We start from the raw sequence: 17,511 nt of genomic DNA, 5'->3' as shown, positions 1-17,511 counted from the left end.
GATCAAGTACTAACATTTACTATAGACTAATATATGTGATATGATATCCTTTGATTTTATGATACCAAAGGTATTTAAGAAGAACAGACATTTTCAAATACGAAATCCTGACCTTTCTGCATGTTTATTTTTAATATGAAATATGAATGTCCTTAAGTTAATTTTAGGTATTTTGCTGGGTAACTAAGTACCTAAAATAAGTATAGGTTACGTATGTGATTTTGTATCTGCTTTTCTTCGCACTTGGCGTGTGATACCTATTATAATGTCATATATTTATACTTTTAAAATACGAAAAAAACTAGCTGCAACTAAAATTTATTTATACATATGTGCATCAATTATGTCAAATTGTCTTTATGTTTACAATGCCCGGGAGAACACACTGACATTTTTGAAAATGAAGTCACAGGCAAAAGCTAGTTTCATATAAATTATATGAAACTATCTGCCTTATCGATATTAAACAGACAAAATACCAATAGGAGGTGCAAAAGGATTTAATTCTCAAATAATGAATTACTTCACAGTTCATTATGCTCATGCAGCCAGTCTTTCTTAATTAAATCAGCTCCTTTCTCGCCTATCATTATAGTTGGCGCGTTTGTATTCCCTCTTACAACTTTTGGCATGATACTAGCGTCTATAACTCTCAAACCTTTTATTTTTCTAACTTTCAACTCTGGATTGACGACTGCACTTTCATCATCGTCAGGACCCATTTTTGTAGTGCTGGTTGGATGATATAACGATAAAGTAAGCTCTCTTGCAAAACATTCCAAATACTCTTCACTACCTTGGTCATATGAATCGCAAGCTTTTAACTTAGGCCACATTACTTCAAAACCAGCTTCCTTGAAAGCATTCGTATTCGCCAACTCCAATGTTTGTTTAATTCCTTTAATAAGGATACGCATATCATCATAATTATCGAAATAATTAGCGTAAATAAGAGGATGGTCTTCTGGAGTTTTGCTTTTAAGAAGGATCCTTCCTTTAGATTTTGGCTGAAGAACAACGTTATAAACTAACAAAATAGTATTTTCTTTATTCATTTCAGCCATGTAGTCACGGAATTCATCATTGAAGTTGTGTTTTGTAAACATGTCCACGACATTTTTCATACCCGGAGGAAAGAATAAATAATGATATTGCATATCAGGACTGGTGGCAGCAGAATCTGTTGTATTTACAAAAGCTGTAACCAAATGAGGGCTGACATCTGCGAATATTCCAGACTGTTGTAACACAAACTCACTAAAATGTTTAACGATTTTTTCTTTAGAGCTGAAATGGGATTGTTTTTCACCAGTCAGTGCTTTGAAATAGATGGCAGTAAACACATGATCTTGCAAGTTTTCTCCAACTGGTAAATCAGCAATAACGTCTATATCTAAGTTCTTTAAGTGCTTTTGCGGTCCTATTCCAGATAAAAGAAGCAGTTGTGGGCTATTTATTGCACCTCCTGACAAGATGACTTCTTTTTTAGCTTTCACGACAATATCTTGACCATCTTTTTTTATCATGATTCCGTCAACAATGTTGGAGGAAGGTTTAAATAAAATCTTCGTTGCTAATGCGTTTTTGACCACATGTAAATTTGGTCTATTTTTTATAGGGTTTAAAAATGCTCTTGCTGTGCTGTGTCTAATTCCATTTTTTGTGTTAGTGTAACTTTTCGCAATTCCTATTTGATTTTCCGTATTCAAATCTTCTTTCACTTCAATGCCAATTTCCGAAGCAGCTTTTAAAAGAAAACTTTCAAGCGGATGCATTGGAGTTTTCTCTATATTTAGATATCCTCCAGTACTGTGATACTTAACTTTGTTGTCATCCAAGGGCCCGGTAAAATTTTCACTCTTTTTAAAATATGGTAAAACACTATCATAGTCCCAGCCGTAGTTTCCGTCGGCAGCCCATTCGTCGTAGTCAAGCTTATTTCCTCTTATGTAGAACATGAAATTGATACTGCTGCATCCTCCCAGAGTTTTCCCCCGTGGCCAAGTACATTGTTGTCCCTTGTACCCTCGGCAAGCGCCCTCTTGAGGTTCAGGTCGGTAGTTCCAGTCTTCTGCGGTTCCAAGGTTTGAATAAGCCAATTGCGGTGCCTGTAAGATTTAACACCAAAAATCGGTTATACGAGTGCTGTGACATAATGATGATAGAATGACGTATAATGACTGACTTGACTGATTGTCTAATTACAGCACAAAGTCACATGACTATGTCTCTCTTAAGTCTTTGTACAATGGAGCATCAGTAATAGATCAAAATTAGTTCAGGATTGAGGTTTATGCTAAGTCAGATAATGCCCATAGTCAAGTTTGGTCAAATTGGTTGGTTCTTAATCAAATAGTATCTTTATTTATATACCTCAGTAGCTAAAGTGGGGTTCCCGCCCGCCTCGACCAGCAGTACTTTCCATTCCGGTACTTCGCTAAGGCGGTTGGCGACCACCGACCCAGCTGACCCAGCACCAACTACTATAAAGTCGTAGTTTGGATCTGAAGCGATTGCAATCAAATACACCCATTATTACATTATTTACAAATAAAATTACTTATGGCTCTTCTACACGATGGGCCAACGCCGGCCACTCCAAGGGACGCATCCATGCGGTAGAATGAGATAGCAATATCACTTGCTCCCTCAATGCGTCCCTTGGAGTGGCCGTCGTTGGCCCATCGTGTAGAGGGGCCATTAGATTAGAGAAGAGTAATTCTAGTAGTAGGTTCTAAGTTTTATGATGCTTCTTATACTTTGTATAATCAGCGGCAATTAAGTGGTCGCCCTCTTATGAGTATAAAACATCTAATAAGTAATTAAGATTTGACGGCCATGGCGAGGCAGAGGGTGCTATAGCCACGGTAGTAACTTCAAGGTGTTCGGTGATCGGTGTCGTCAACTTGCCACACATGGTCTCCGATTAGCAGCAAACTGAGCAGCGAAGAATGTCTCCAGAGCTTGTACGAATAGGGATCTAACAGACTGAAAGCGGTCAAGGATGGATGAACCATAGAGATATATTGTGTAGTGGCCTCTTTAGCGTCAGCAGGCCACCATGATCACTCATTAGCGCGCACTGGTTAGCGAAGATTGTATGTGAATGAAGCTACTACGAGTAAGTTATGAGCTGGTGAGGGTGGTTGAGTTGTAGTGATACCTTCAAGAAGAGCCTCTGTAGCGTCAGCAGGCCAAACATGGTCTCCGACTAGCGCACAGTGGGCAGCGAAGAATGTCTCCAAAGCTTGCACGAACAGGGGCCCAGCGGCCTGGTAGCTGCCGAGGATGGTCGACGTCAATGAGGGATCACACGCCCACATTATTTCTAGAATATTAGTGTATCGTGTTATACATGGTTGTTTATTTATGAGAAAGTGGGACTATGAGATGAGCGTGGACGAGATGCTATCAAAGGTTAAAATTTCGCTGGTTAACTGGTCATGGACTTTCTGTAGGTCGATTGAATTGAACCCAAAATTAAACAAAAAGTATAAACCTTTCCACACAGTCATAATATATTTTCTTTCTATAAAACACTCACCGTTAAATTGTTATATAGACCAACGTAAAACTACACCACACCTTTATAAAAACATTGAATTACGAGTCACTTAACCTGTTTATGCAAGTAAACGTTCGCTGGGTCCTGAGAGACGCAAGTTAATGAAGAAAAGCTAATGCACCGTTATCGAGCTCTGGTTAGCGATACTATGTTTACCTACCGCACTCACCCGATGACATTTAGATGAGCGAGATGTAATACCAACAGGGATCGGAACCGAATTTTTGCGTAAACTTCGAAATAACCATATATGTCGAAATTGTCGAATTATTTTATACTCCAAATGTAGATACGGTTGTGTTTTTAGGTAACGACATCGTATTACCCAATTAGGATTGAAATAATTAACAAAGAACGAAAAAATACCGTATCCAATCCCTGAATACCGAGATAATTTCAATATTACGTAAATAGGTATATCCCTTATCGGAAGAGGTGCGCTTCATTGACACTCGGGGACTTGTTGTGCCTGCCTTGAAACTCATTAAAATTTAGGCCGCTGCGCAGTTGCGTCGACGTTGCGTCGAGCAGCGGCCATAGAGCTGTAGACGCCGACGCTCGAAAGACGCTAGATGTGGGGGGGCCCTTAAAATCTTCTAGAGTGAGCAGGATGCACTGATATTAAATTTATATTGGTGCGAAATAACGTTTCTGAATATTCATCCTGATATCATTAGTGTCGTAAATAATTAATGTTAGGTATATTTAATTTATATATAATAAGTGTTCAAGATAACATTGTCGAAGTCTTTAATTTTATTCTAACAAGATATTACAACACAGCACATAACAGTAAACTATAAATAAACATTGTCGTCGTAATATTTATGGATGAAATGACTGACTTAGATTTAATTTGATATATCTAGGACATGGTGGAGATAAGCAAAAAGCAACCAATTCTATTTGCGAGAAGAACCGACAAAATGGAGGATTCCGTACCTTTATACTTTACGAAAAAGTGTAATAAAACTATTTTATGAAAGTTCTGACAGGACAGAAGGCCCATTATAGATTGGATAAAATAGATTAAGAATAAAAAATGGAAAATATTTTGAATAATTTATTGTTTAACATAAAACAGTCATAATCTAATTAATATTACATTTCATACATACATAGGAGATGAATTCGTGAATGCTCCAGATCGCAGGTGTTTGTGCATAAATATGCGATCTGGGGCTTTACGAATTACCGCCCGTGGTTTGTCTAAAGTTTTACGTCTTGCCTTGGCCAGGAAGTGAGATTTTCTCCTCGCGTAGCGGGTAGAAAAGCCCACTTACGGGCCTAGGGTGACATAAACATATTTACTAACTTATTAAAAACTGGGATCAGAGTCGAGTAAGCTACGTTTTACACTGGGGCAAAATAACTAATTTATTAATGCTAGTAAATGCGTCATTAAGTGCGCTCATGTAACGTTCTAGTGGCAATACCACACATTTACTTGATAGACTTTTCAAAAAAAGTGCACTCATAAACCGTGCGTATCGCGATACGCGTGGTCATCTCTATTGAGCGTTCGTGCCGTAAAATAAATGCATTAGACCTCTGTCTAGTAACGGATTTGTGTGACTTTCTAGGCTTCCAAATCGTATATTACAAGGTTACTTCATATTTGACGCCATCATAATATAACCATATTCTACAACTCTTCTGACCCTTGGGCGTTATTAGTTCTTCTGTCTCATAAAATGGCTCCTCCTTCTCCTTTACTATCGGGTAATCGTACGGATTAATAAAAAGCGACGGTCTCTTTAATGGTGTTGGTCGGTAATATGTAGGTTTATACCATTTAAACGGATTGGTATGTGGTAGCAATCGGTGATTTGGCCTCTTGGGTTTAAGCAGATTAGTAGGTTTGTATGGGTAGGGCTGAAACGTCGGAAGGTTATACTTGGTTGGTTGGTTTACGAAATACTCAGGTGGATATACTAACTGCAACACTGGGTCTATGTTGTTCAAGTCGGCTTTGGTGGGGCTACTTTTCATATCAGGTTCTTTGTTTTTTGGTTTGTTTTCACGAGCTGCAGGACTTTTGTGTTCGTCTTTGGTTTTACGCGGAGAATAATGTGTATCACTAGGTAAGTTGGGGAACAGATGACTTGTTTCATTGAATAAATCGGGGCGAATTAGATCTACTTTAGTAAGTTCTTCTTTAACAGAACCATTTTTAGTAGGTTTTTGGTTATCGGGATCAACTTTAGAAGGTTCTTGGTTCTCGGAGTGTTTCGATTGGTGTTGTCTGTACTGTTCTACGGTGCAGCCGGCAAGTTCGTCCTGAAGATTGTACCAGTCTTCTTTGATCATGTCCGAAGCCTTCTCTGCTATCATGATGATAGGTGCGTTGGTGTTACCGTTGACAATCTTGGGCATAATGCTGCCGTCTACGACACGTAGGTTTTTGACACCATAAACCTGAAATTATATTATTATTCATTAGATAATTGATCTGATCTGTTCCCGTAAATCACAATTAGTATAATAAAATACGGGTTCGTTGCTTATAACGTTTATCGCAAGTTGCACTATTTAATAACGAGGATAACAAGTGCAATAGTGCCATACATCAATTTATATTGAAGATTTGTCATACAACATACGATACGACTATATCTCGTTTTTATAGCATTAGTAAACTGGTAAACAATCTAGGCGTGTCTTTTTATTGAAAAACACTTTTTAAAATATATAGTAACTATTATTTAGGAAAGTAATAGTACATTATTGTCGAGGCTCGGAAGTAGCTACTTGCAGGCTGAGGATTCGTTTTAAACGGACGACCTTGGGAGTCCGTTTAATTGAATCCGAAGCCAGCAAGTAGCCTTCCAGCCGAGTCATATATAGTGCTTTTCTCAAAAATGGTGCAAGAAACATAAATATCATAGAAACATTTTACAAAAGCAACGTTCTTACGTATATATTTTCACAGAGAAAAGCCCGTGCCGCCTTTTTATTTTTTTAATAAAAAAATAGAAGTGTATTTTTCTGCCGAAAATACGCCAACCTATTTGAGACAACTAAATAGTCGCGGTACTAATCATCTGTTTGGCTGTTTAATGGGCCTGTGCCTTCATTTGATATGGCCATTTGAACTTTTAAAAAGTTTGGAACTCGACAAATAATGGAATTTGTATGCAACATTGCAGTCCCAAAATCGAGACTGCAATGTTTTTAACTTTTTAATTTTTGACTGACCATAAACTCCGCGCTTCGCGACCTATTTTTTAGACGGCAAAGTCGACTTTGCCGTCCATTTTTGAGAAAAAGAATGTAAATGCTCATAAGTATATGCTATATCAGGGGGCCAGATCCGGCCCGCGACGTGTTCCAATCCGGCCCGCCGACACTCAAAGCGCGTACGCTTAACACCCGGAGCCCGCGGGAGCCAGGCTCCAGGGGTTCAGCCCTAACAGCAGCAAATCTTATAGCTTTATAGAAAGGGGCCTGACGGGGCCTGAAAGGGGGCTTTATAAAAGATAAAGGTACACTAACCCTTAGCCTGGGGTCGACAACGGCGTCTGGATCGTCCGCCGGCCCCATAGCGCAAGTGCCCACAGGATGGTAGATGGTCAGCGTGTGGTGCCGCGCCACGCACTCCAAGTGCTCGTCGGAGAGGAACACGTGCTTGGCGCACCCTGGAGTCCTATTGGGGTTCGGGCGGGTGTTCAGGAGGCGGAGCGTTGGTTGCTGGGCTAGCGCTGCCACTATGCGAGCCCCCTCCGTCTGGAAATACACATATAAATGCATTAATTATAGAACAATCTTACACATATCGACATAATGACATAGAAATAGCTTAAGTGCTTTTAGCATTACTAGTATCAATATGCTACTATACTAAAGTCTATTTTTTTATTCGGTTGACTAAAATGACATTTCATAGTATGAAATGTTATTTTATGTTCATACTATAAATAAAATAGAGGTTAGGTTTTTTATAATGTGTTTATATGTATTTTTATTGTTTTGTAAGTGTTTTTATATTTTACTTTTATATTCATATTATAAAAATACCTAACCTAAGACGATAAATAAATAAAGAGAAAATAAATAAATAAAATAACTTTATTTAGCTAAATGATAGCTCACAACTGCTTACAAGTAATGAATGATACAAGGTGAATTTAACATTGTAAATAACTTGTACACATTAGTTTTTAAGGTAAATGCAATGAAACATTGAGTAAGCGTCATCTGATGGTGTGTGTGATCGTTGACTATGAAATGTAATTTTAGTCTACCGAATAAAAAAAATAGACTTTATACTATATTTATTATCAATTTCTTGGATAAAAATAGTAGTAATACTAATATAAACTACCAAACAGGTATACCAAAGTTAAGCTGACTTTCAAATCATGACTGCATTTACGAGTATACTTGCTCTATTAAATTATTTTTCTGAGTAAGTACTAAAAAATACGTACTATGTTTTTAGTCACTGTTTATTTACAATTTCATATAAAATACTACTTACCATAACTTTGACGTCGTCTGGGTGACTATAGTAATTGGGATATATACGCGGCGGCGAATAAGGATTTGCATCCTTCAGCTTCAAGAATCCCTTACTTTTAGGTCGCAGTAATAAAGGCACGACGGAAAACGAAGATTCGAATAAAATATCCTCGTAAAGTTCGGCGTAGGTCTCGTCCGTCAATCCGTTGGCTCTTTTGCCAAAAATACCTCCATCCATATTATCCGCTGTTGGAGCTATAAACAATTGAATATCTGGATAATCTTCATTAGGATCCTGATACTTGGTGTTCACAAATGCCATCGCTTCTGCTTCCATCATACTATACAGTTGTCCCGACTTATGTATTGAAAAATCAATTAAACTGCCAATACTGAATGCACTGTTCAAATTGAAGCAATAATCAGTTCCGTTCGTGTATGGGTTATCAAAAAGAAAAGAGTTGCCGCCCATAGCAACATGATCTTGAAGATTCTGTCCTACACCAGGAAGATTTACTATTGGGTGAATTCCTAGCTCCTTTAAATGCTCCGCGTCACCGATTCCTGACAACATTAGTAGTTGAGGAGATTGTATGGCACCACTTGATAAGATCACTTCTCTTCTTGCTTTTACAATCTTTTGAATTCCGTGTTTTACAAATTTTACTCCATAGGCTCTTTTATGTTCGTCAATAAGTATTTTTTCAACTAAAGAATGCACACTTACATGTAGGTTGGGCCTTTTGGCTGCCGGTCTTAAAAACGCTTTTGCTGCACTGCATCGGAGACCTTCGCGTACAGTTGCATGTGATCTTGTAAATCCGGTCTGATACTCTCCATTCACATCCAAAATATTATATCCAAGTTCCTGGCCCGCTTCTAAAATTTTCCTCGTTATTGGCTGTTCGTACCTAAAATATTCAACTGTAAGCCGGCCCCCTGTAGAATGGTACGGGTTCTCCTTGTACTCGGGAATGGCCATATTCTCAGATTTTAAGAAATATGGCAAGACTTCTTTGTAAGACCAGCCTGGGTTCCCCATCGCTTCCCAGTTGTCGTAATCGCGTTTGTTTCCTCTGATATACAGCATAGCGTTTATCGCGCTGCATCCTCCGAGTACCTTGCCACGGGGCCACTTACATCTCTTATCCACCATGCTTAGACAATATTCCTCACTAGGTTCCGTTACAAATTGCCAATCTATGGAAGATGTTTGAAGAACAGGGAACATCACTGGTACCTCTGAGAGGACATTCTCATCTTGTCCGGCTTCCAATAACAGCACATTCCATTCAGGGTTCTCTGAAAGTCGATCGGCTAAAACGCATCCTGCAGAACCGCCTCCGACTATGACGAAATCGTAGCATTCGTATAGATGTTCGAAGGGATGGTCCCTCACGCGATGCTGCGCGTCTTCGATGTCCGGTCTGTACAGATGGATGGCCATGCGGAAGATGATCATGGCCCCTAGTCCCGGGAGCAGGCTGAACATGATCCTCGTGTTGGAGACGAGGGGCTTCAGGGACGGCGCCCCGCTGCTCGACATGGTGATGGACTTGATGTTCACTGTTACACCACTGATATTAAAGACTAATTAAAGGACTGGGTATTGATTGCATTTTTGCACCGTTTACAATGACGTCATCGAATACACATTGCATAGAGTAGGTAATGTAAGTAGAGTCGGTATAATATACCGTTTTATTTAGAGCTCCTTGGCGATCGTGCATGGAATCAATAAAAGTGAAATGTTATTGGACGCATTCCTTTAGGGAGCTATAATTAATTTTTCAAGTAATGAAATAGTCTACATCAACAGGGATTAAAAAATAAAAAACAAAAATCATATAAGTACTAAATGTTTGAACAAGATATACTTACTCTTTAATAACATTAGAGTTTGATAACGGTAATAGTCTTGATAGAGTAGAGAGAGTTAAAGGCTTGGTGCTTACAAGATCCGATAACTCAGATCAAAGTAAGGGGGTTTTCGGGGGCGAAGAATCGATCTATGTAGCTACGAGTAGGTCTCGTCTCTGGGAAAACGCGTCTGGGATTTTTTTATGCTCCCAGATATTTTTTATTACCGCCTACTCGTATACTTATAGTATCGTACTCTGTACCGTGTGCATTATGCTTGCGTTTGCATCCTGCACTGTCTCCTTTTACAATGCATTACAGCATTTAATTGTTTAATTTGACCCGAATTGTGAATGAGCCGGCATTTAAAGGATAGCTTACAAGTATAATAATGACAACATTACAAATATAATATTCTCGTATTTAGACAATGTTAAGTACCTATAACTTTATATAGATAAAATGAGTCTAAGTGTTTAGCGGACAGCTTGACGCCAACGTACATACATAATGAATTTCAGGCTTCCTTTTTTTTTCCTTTTAAGATACATTTCCAGGTCTCGTCGGCGATGGCGGGATAACTTGGACTCCTTCTTGAGAGACTGGCCAGATATTGCACTAAATAGAGACGAGTGGAGGAAGAGGGGGGAGGCCTTTGCCCAGCAGTGGGACACAGTGGTGGCCTAGCGGTAAGAGCGTGCGACTTTCAAGTTTTTCGGAACTTATGTACGAAATATTATTTTCTCAAAAATGGACGGCAAAGTCGACTATGCCGTCTAAAAAATAGGTCGCGAAGCACGTAGTTTATGGTTAGTCAAAAATTAAAAAGTTAAAAACATTGCAGTCTCGATTTTGGGACTGCAATGTTGCATACAAATTCCATTATTTGTCGAGTTCCAAACTTTTTAAAAGTTGAAATGGCCATATCAAATGAAGGCACAGGCCCCTTAAGCAGCCAAACAGATGATTAGTACCGCAACTATTTAGCTGTCTCAAATAGGTTGGCGTATTTTCGGCAGAAAAATACACTTCTATTTTTTTAATTAAAAAAATAAAAAGGCGGCAAGGGCTTTTTCTGTGAAAATATATACGTAAGAACGTTGCTTTTGTAAAATATTTTGATGATATTTATATTTCTTGCACCATTTTTGAGAAAAGCACTATATATGACTCGGCTGGAAGGCTACTTGCTGGCTTCGGATTCAATTAAACGGACTCCCAAGGTCGTCCGTTTAAAACGAATCCTCAGCCTGCAAGTGGCTACTTCCGAGCCTCGACAATAATGTACTATTGATATTTACCAGTCGCTTTTCGGTGAATGAAATAATCATGAAGAAACCGGACTAATCCCAATAAGGTCTTGTTTACCCTATGGGTTTCTATGCATCTCCCTCGTATTCGCATAATTATTAGTGCGAGCGAGATGCATAGAAAGTAAATCACGAAGACGTTAGCGTAAATGTCAGTTTTGACACTGTCAGTGACTCATGGTACGTGCTCAGATTCCATACACGCAGTATTACAGAACTAAATGTGTCAATTAGGGGTTTTATTTTTGGAATAGGTAAAAGATAATGAACACTGTTTCATAATTTTATTCCACAATTTATCATATATGTAGCGGTCATTTACATTATAAATAATATTAAGGATGGAGGTTTTATCATGCAAGTGTATTCGTATTTGCGAGTATCAATAGAGTTTATTCAAAAAGAAAACATATTGTATTGAATTCGAAATAATTACAGTTGCTATTCAAGGACTTTAACGTATACAAAAAGTTATCTCTTAATACAACTCTTAAATGTAACAAAATTAACAGTTTCTTTAAATTATCGTCATTACTATGAAAGCACCCCTTCGATTTTATTTTTTGGTAAATAGGTTATAGTTCTTAACGAACGTCAGTGTTTTAAGCAGGTTTACAAAAATGTTGTTACTAAATATATGCCATATGGCTATGGTGCGTGTTGGATAGAGACACGACACAATCTTGACTCTGACTCCGTAGTCAGACCGTCAGAAATGACCGTTCATTTGGCGTCTATTTTGTAGTGTAAGTGTATGATCACTTGATACTTGACGTAGTCCTCACCATGCACCGGTAGGATAGAACTATATTTATTATACGAGTATCAACTTCACTACGGCACTAAAGTCGATTACTTTCCCTCCTTTAACCAATATTCCTTGATCATATCACTTCCCTTCTCGCCTATCATGATGATGGGAGCGTTGGTGTTCCCGCTCACCATGAGGGGCATGATGCTCCCGTCGATAACGCGCAGCGCCTTCACCCCGTACACCCGGAGTTCGTCGTCCACCACCGCGTCGGGGTCCCAGTACGGGCCCATCTTGGCCGTCCCCACCGGGTGATACACCGTCACCGTAAACTGCCGAATCATACACTCCCAAAATGCATCACTGTAACGACGTACATTTTTGCAAGCAGGAAAAATGTTGGGATTAAATCTTGATTCGAAATACTGCATGGCCTTCGTTTTCGATAGAGCATACACGATCTTCACTCCTTCGACCAGAGTTTTTATATCCATATCGTTTTCATCTGTGAAGTAATAGGGGTATATAAGGGGGGGATCATAGGGGTCGGCGCTTCTTAGCTGTATGCGACCTTTGCTGTGTGGTCTCAACAACATAGGCATGATGGACCACGTCGGCTTGTTGACCGGTGCAACCACTGCATTAAAAAAATCTTCAAGCATTCCTTGAATCGATCTAAACACTCTTCCTTTATCAGAACTTGTAGTTCTAGTTTGAAAGTGAAACTCGATATCGGGAAAATCATCACTTGCGTTTGCATATTTAGTGTTAACAAACGCTAAACCTTCAACTCCTCCCATCATAGTCAAAGGTCCTGTCCCATTAAGGGCATAATTCACTAAAGTGCTTAGCGATTTAACGTCAACGTTAACTGCTTCCTGTGCATTTTTATGCATTAAGAAGTCGATCCCTCCTGCAGCTACGTGGTCTTGTAAGTTATAGCCAACTTTTAAATTTTGAATTACCGGTATTCGGTATTTGCTTAATTCTTCTGTTGGCCCTATGCCAGATAACATTAACAGCTGAGCTGAATTGATTGTTCCAGCTGATAATATCACTTCTTTCCGGGCTCTGACGCGATAGATCTTGTTGTTCTTGACAAACTCGACACCAAATGCGGTTTTTGTTCTGGGGTCTATTTGCACTTTAGTTACAAATGAGTTTAAAGATATGTCGATATTCGGGCGGTTTTTAACTGGCCTTAGAAATGCTTTGGCAGTAGAGCACCGACTGCCGTTTCGAAGTGTGCCCTGAGCAATCATGAACCCAGCTTGTTTTTCACCATTGATATCCCTACTCTCGTACCCTAATTCTTTTCCAGCTTCGAGAAAATATTCAACCAGAGGTGTGTGATATGGAGCCTCAGATATAGTTAAATATCCTCCTGTACCATGATAAGGAGTGTCTGCTAAGGAAGGGTTTTGGTTATCTTCGGATTTTTTAAAATAGTATAGTACATCGTCGTATCCCCATCCCTTGTTGCCCAAGGATTCCCACGTGTCGTAATCTTTTCTGTTGCCCCTCAAGTAGAGCATGTAGTTCAGAACGGAGCTGCCACCAAGAACTTTTCCACGCGGCCAGCAGCATCTACCGCCTTCCAATGCTGAAAACAAAATAAATAATAGATTTAATAGACGAACATTTGTTTCTATTTCTACATACATATTAGCTGGTTTGTTACTACACACCGTTGTATGGGGACCTTGCACTTTGAGACTATGCGCTGAAACTTGGCACAGTTGATTGTTAGCTGGTCTTGAGCAGATACAGATCGGAAGACCTCGAGAGCCACGTCTCATTTATTAAGTTCGACGCCGCCGCGCTTCACTTGGAGCAACATTTATCTAAAACTATACCTATTAGGGCATGTGATATATCATTTTCGGATAAATGAAGGATGAGGAATCTAGTTTCGGAACAAAACCAATGCACTTTCTACCAAAAAAAAGCGTAAAGTAGAAAAGACTAAAAAACGTATTTTTGATTATTTCAGAATTACCAATTTTTTTTAAAGTGTAGCAGGAATCTGAAAACAAAAAATACAGTCGTAAAGCTACACTTATTACGTTTAAGAAAATATATAGTTTATTATACAAAACTGTTGATAAATGGGAGATAAAAAATAATATTAAGCGTGGGTCAGAGTGATCTCAATACAAAATATTATGAATGTGGGAAAGTTACTTATAATTTGTTCTACAATCGTTTATTTTTCTTGTTTTTCGTAAATAACTCGTAAACGGTAGCCCACCGCAAAAAAATATCTTTTACGTATTTACGTAAGAAATCTGAAACAGATTATTTAATCTGTTTCAGATTTCTTATAAAATAAGTGCTACTTTTTTTCGCTAGGATGAATATTAAAAAAAAAAATTGAAGGGAGTAAATAAATTGTAAGGTCCCCTTTTTTAGTCATTCGTAAATAACTCGTAAAAGATGGCCAATAGCACAAAATGTTTTATTATATGAATAATTTACATAAAATTTCCTACAAAAAAGGTTATTCAAACTTTTTCGCTAGGGTCAATATTTAAAAAGAGGACCTTAGAATTTATTTTCTCTCTTTAATATCGTTTTTAATATTAACCCTAGCGAAAAAGTTGAAATAACCTTTTTTGTAGGAAATTTTATGTAAATTATTAATGTAATAAAAAAAATTGTGCTATTGGCCATCGTTTACGAGTTATTACGAATGACTAAAAAAGGGGACCTTACAATTTATTTTCTCACGTCAATTTTTTTTAAATATTCATCCTACCGAAAAAAAGTAGCCCTTATTTTATAAGAAATCTGAAACAGATTATTTACGTAAAAGGTTTTTTTTTGCTGTGCTTACGTTTACGAGTTATTTATGAAAAAATAAGCGATTGTAGAACAAGTTATAAGTAACTTTCCCACCTTAATAATATTTTGTATTGAAATCACTCTGACCCACGCTTAATATTATTTTTTATCTCCCATTTATCAACAGTTTTGTATAATAAACTATATATTTTCTTAAACGTAATAAGTGTAGCTTTACAACTAGACTTACTTTTTGTTTTCAGATTCCTGCTACACTTTAAAAAAAATTGGGTAATTATGAAAAATTCAAAAATACGTTTTTTAGTCTTTTCTACTTTATGCTTTTTTTTGTTAGAAAGTGCATTGTTTTTGTTCCAAAACTAGATTCTTCATCCTTAATTTATCTAAAAATGATATAGGTATCACATGCCCTAATAGGTATAGTTTTAGAGAAATGTTGCTCCAAGTGAAGCGCGGCGGCGTCGAACTTCCCCCCTCCCCCCCACTAAATGAGACGTGGCTCTCGATGTCTACCGGTCTGTTTCTGCTCAAGACCAGTTAGGAATCAACTGTGCCAAGTTTCAGCGCATAGTCACAAAGTGCAAGGTGTCGTGCACTAACAAACCAGGTATATCTAGTCATGAAAAAACCTATATATTTTCAGTGTCTTCTAGACAAACAAAATAAAAAGAGAGTAATTGGATTGTTTAAAGTTTAATGTAATTAAAGTAATTCCTACGAAAATTTTAATAGGGGTATTTTCAACTTTTTATAATTTTTAGTGTTCCGTACGAAACTTTGTTCACGGAACACTTATGGGATCACTTCGGTCTTGCAAATCAGTTATCTTTCTTAATTCATATATATGTATATTTCAGCTTACCCAAACAGTAGTTTTTACTGGGCTCTGTAGTATATTGCCAGTCTAATTCACTCTTTTGCAAGTATCCGGCTAACAGAGGAACATCAGATATTTGAGTCTCATCACCACCAGCTTCTAGTAGAAGAATTTTCCAGTTTCTATTTTCGGATAATCTGTTTGCCACCACAGAACCTGAAACATTAGGACAGAGTCGTGAGCGCCTTACGATTGGGTATCGATTGTAGGGTGAGAATATATTACATGACGAGTTAACGTCTAAACGGTAGTTTTGGGCCTGTATAGACAGCTTGATCTAAGAAATTGCTCAGAATTGCGATTTCAGATTTCAGAGCGTGATATCACAAATGTATACAGGGCGTCCTACGACTTTGCCACATTTTTTGCACACAATTTTACTAAAAGAAAACTTGATTTTTTTTTTATCAATTCGGGTTTCGATTCCCCGTTCAGACAGGCGATTATTGAAAATTCTTTAAATGCAGTTTGAATAAAAATGAAGTGTTCTTTCAATTAAATTTCCTATCTATAGTATTTAAAGTACTTCTCTCCATGTGGCAAATTCGTGGGACGCCCTGTGTATACTGATATTTCTTTAGTGACATAGGTAACTTCTTACCTGCAGACCCCGCGCCAACTACGATGAAGTCGTATTCAGATAGAAGTTTAGACTCCTCGATGTCGGGAATACCACCTTCTGGATCTCTTACATCGTACTTGTGGAAATTAAAGTAGGCTATAGCCGCCAGCAACAATGGAACATAGCATGACGTCTGAAAAATACAAGTTAGTACAATTGTGTCATGGTTAGAAAAATCATGACATTTCCAAGAATACAAGAATAAGGACCGCCTGATGGTAGTGATATCATTGGGAAGATAAAGTGGAGACAGATCTCCGTGAGCTCGACGTCGGCGACAGCTGGCGTGATACCGCTCTGGACCGAGCAAAGTGGAGTGCTCTTGTGTTGGAGGCCAAGACTCATTTTGGGTAATCGCGCCAGCCTAGTAAGTAAGTAATGGTAGTGATGGTGAACAGAACAGTCACAAACTGTAGACATTTACTACTATATGGATTAGGCCAAAGGTCAAAGCGATAACATACTGCATGCATTTTGCGAATCTCTGGCGATGTCTTTTAGCCAAGGTACGCACGCTAGACACCGGTCGCCATACATTGGTTAAAACGAATGTCTTAGGGCGTCTCGGGTTGATGAAAGCAATAGGATGGAAAGTAAATTTCTAAAATTAAGATTGTAGGGCCGTTGAGCAGATAGAGTGGAGGCAGATCTCCGTGAGCTCGGCGTCGGCGAAAGCTGGCGGGATACCGCTCTGGACCGATCAAAGTGGCGTGCTCTTATGTTGGAGGCCAAGACTCATTTTGGGTCACCGCGCCAACCAATTAAGTAGTAAAATTGAACGGGACATTTACAAACCTTCATGGCAGTGCCAATGGCCAAGCAGGCCAGGTAATCGGGCCTACCGAGTATGGCGCTCATGGTGTCTCCTGTTATTCAGACCTGTACACAAAATCACCCTAGTTTTATATTTATGACAGAAGGCGCTGATAACATTTTTACACAATTAATTTATTGACGCATTATAGGTAAAACTGAGCTATTCGTCGGCACTACTTATTTCGGGGTGTATATGAAAGACCACCGATCGCCGGTCAAAACTCATGCAGGTATGTAACATACATATATGTATGTATATAACAACACACGACAGTGACCATGAAGTTACATGAAAATATTAATATTATATTACACATGTACATAGCACTACATTAATTCGTAAAAGTTCGACACTAATCACCAGACAATACAAAATATATAATATTTTGACTCTCTTCAACACTCACGTCACTTGCAGAACTTTTATTATATGTTTAATTAAAA

General features: G+C 38.3%; 5 protein-coding genes across 5 annotated transcripts in view; 2 read left to right on the top strand and 3 right to left on the bottom strand.

Moving 5' to 3' along the window:
- Positions 1–15,655, top strand: part of LOC134674549 (uncharacterized) — a 420,725-nt gene extending 405,070 nt beyond the window's left edge. The window contains exon 7 of the mRNA XM_063532658.1: positions 15,645–15,655. The gene's annotated coding sequence lies outside the window, so the exon portion shown is untranslated. The remainder of the gene's footprint in view (positions 1–15,644) is intronic.
- LOC134674577 (flotillin-2) overlaps positions 1–17,511 on the top strand; it is a 352,073-nt gene that overhangs the window by 254,255 nt on the left and 80,307 nt on the right. The window lies entirely within an intron of this gene.
- On the bottom strand, positions 485–3,689 carry LOC134674781 (glucose dehydrogenase [FAD, quinone]-like). The gene is made up of 4 exons (XM_063532913.1): positions 3,545–3,689; positions 3,164–3,328; positions 2,374–2,504; positions 485–2,108 (listed from the first exon to the last, which is right to left on the bottom strand). The coding sequence occupies exons 2-4, from the start codon at positions 3,321–3,323 to the stop codon at positions 525–527; spliced, it is 1,875 nt and encodes a 624-aa protein (XP_063388983.1). The 5' UTR covers positions 3,324–3,328; positions 3,545–3,689; the 3' UTR covers positions 485–524.
- On the bottom strand, positions 5,144–9,625 carry LOC134674788 (glucose dehydrogenase [FAD, quinone]-like). The gene is made up of 3 exons (XM_063532920.1): positions 8,046–9,625; positions 7,061–7,291; positions 5,144–5,983 (listed from the first exon to the last, which is right to left on the bottom strand). Exons 1-3 carry the CDS (start codon positions 9,570–9,572, stop codon positions 5,165–5,167), a joined length of 2,577 nt encoding a protein of 858 aa, XP_063388990.1. The 5' UTR covers positions 9,573–9,625; the 3' UTR covers positions 5,144–5,164.
- On the bottom strand, positions 12,049–17,160 carry LOC134674820 (glucose dehydrogenase [FAD, quinone]-like). Its single transcript, XM_063532971.1, has 4 exons — positions 17,047–17,160; positions 16,231–16,384; positions 15,615–15,785; positions 12,049–13,550 (listed from the first exon to the last, which is right to left on the bottom strand). The coding sequence occupies exons 1-4, from the start codon at positions 17,107–17,109 to the stop codon at positions 12,049–12,051; spliced, it is 1,890 nt and encodes a 629-aa protein (XP_063389041.1). The 5' UTR covers positions 17,110–17,160.

This window comes from Cydia fagiglandana, chromosome 20 (genome assembly GCF_963556715.1).
Source record: "Cydia fagiglandana chromosome 20, ilCydFagi1.1, whole genome shotgun sequence".
In the NCBI taxonomy this organism is placed as follows: domain Eukaryota; kingdom Metazoa; phylum Arthropoda; class Insecta; order Lepidoptera; family Tortricidae; genus Cydia; species Cydia fagiglandana.
Note: the sequence above shows the minus strand (reverse complement) of the source record. Positions and strands in the feature narration are given on the sequence as shown.

Excerpts from the sequence above, each read along its gene's own strand:
- LOC134674820 (XM_063532971.1), bottom strand. The coding sequence starts at position 17,109 with ATGAGCGCCATACTCGGTAGGCCCGATTACCTGGCCTGCTTGGCCATT. Across the intron at positions 15,786-16,230 it reads AGTTGGCGCGGGGTCTGCAG|GTTCTGTGGTGGCAAACAGA; the intron begins GTAAGAAGTTAC and ends CTAATGTTTCAG. Across the intron at positions 13,551-15,614 it reads CAGTAAAAACTACTGTTTGG|CATTGGAAGGCGGTAGATGC; the intron begins GTAAGCTGAAAT and ends TTTTGTTTTCAG.
- LOC134674788 (XM_063532920.1), bottom strand. The coding sequence starts at position 9,572 with ATGTCGAGCAGCGGGGCGCCGTCCCTGAAGCCCCTCGTCTCCAACACG. Across the intron at positions 7,292-8,045 it reads CAGACGACGTCAAAGTTATG|ACGGAGGGGGCTCGCATAGT; the intron begins GTAAGTAGTATT and ends GTGTATTTCCAG. Across the intron at positions 5,984-7,060 it reads TTGTCGACCCCAGGCTAAGG|GTTTATGGTGTCAAAAACCT; the intron begins GTTAGTGTACCT and ends ATATAATTTCAG.
- LOC134674781 (XM_063532913.1), bottom strand. The coding sequence starts at position 3,323 with ATGTGGGCGTGTGATCCCTCATTGACGTCGACCATCCTCGGCAGCTAC. Across the intron at positions 2,505-3,163 it reads TACAGAGGCTCTTCTTGAAG|ATCCAAACTACGACTTTATA; the intron begins GTATCACTACAA and ends CAATCGCTTCAG. Across the intron at positions 2,109-2,373 it reads ACCCCACTTTAGCTACTGAG|GCACCGCAATTGGCTTATTC; the intron begins GTATATAAATAA and ends TAAATCTTACAG.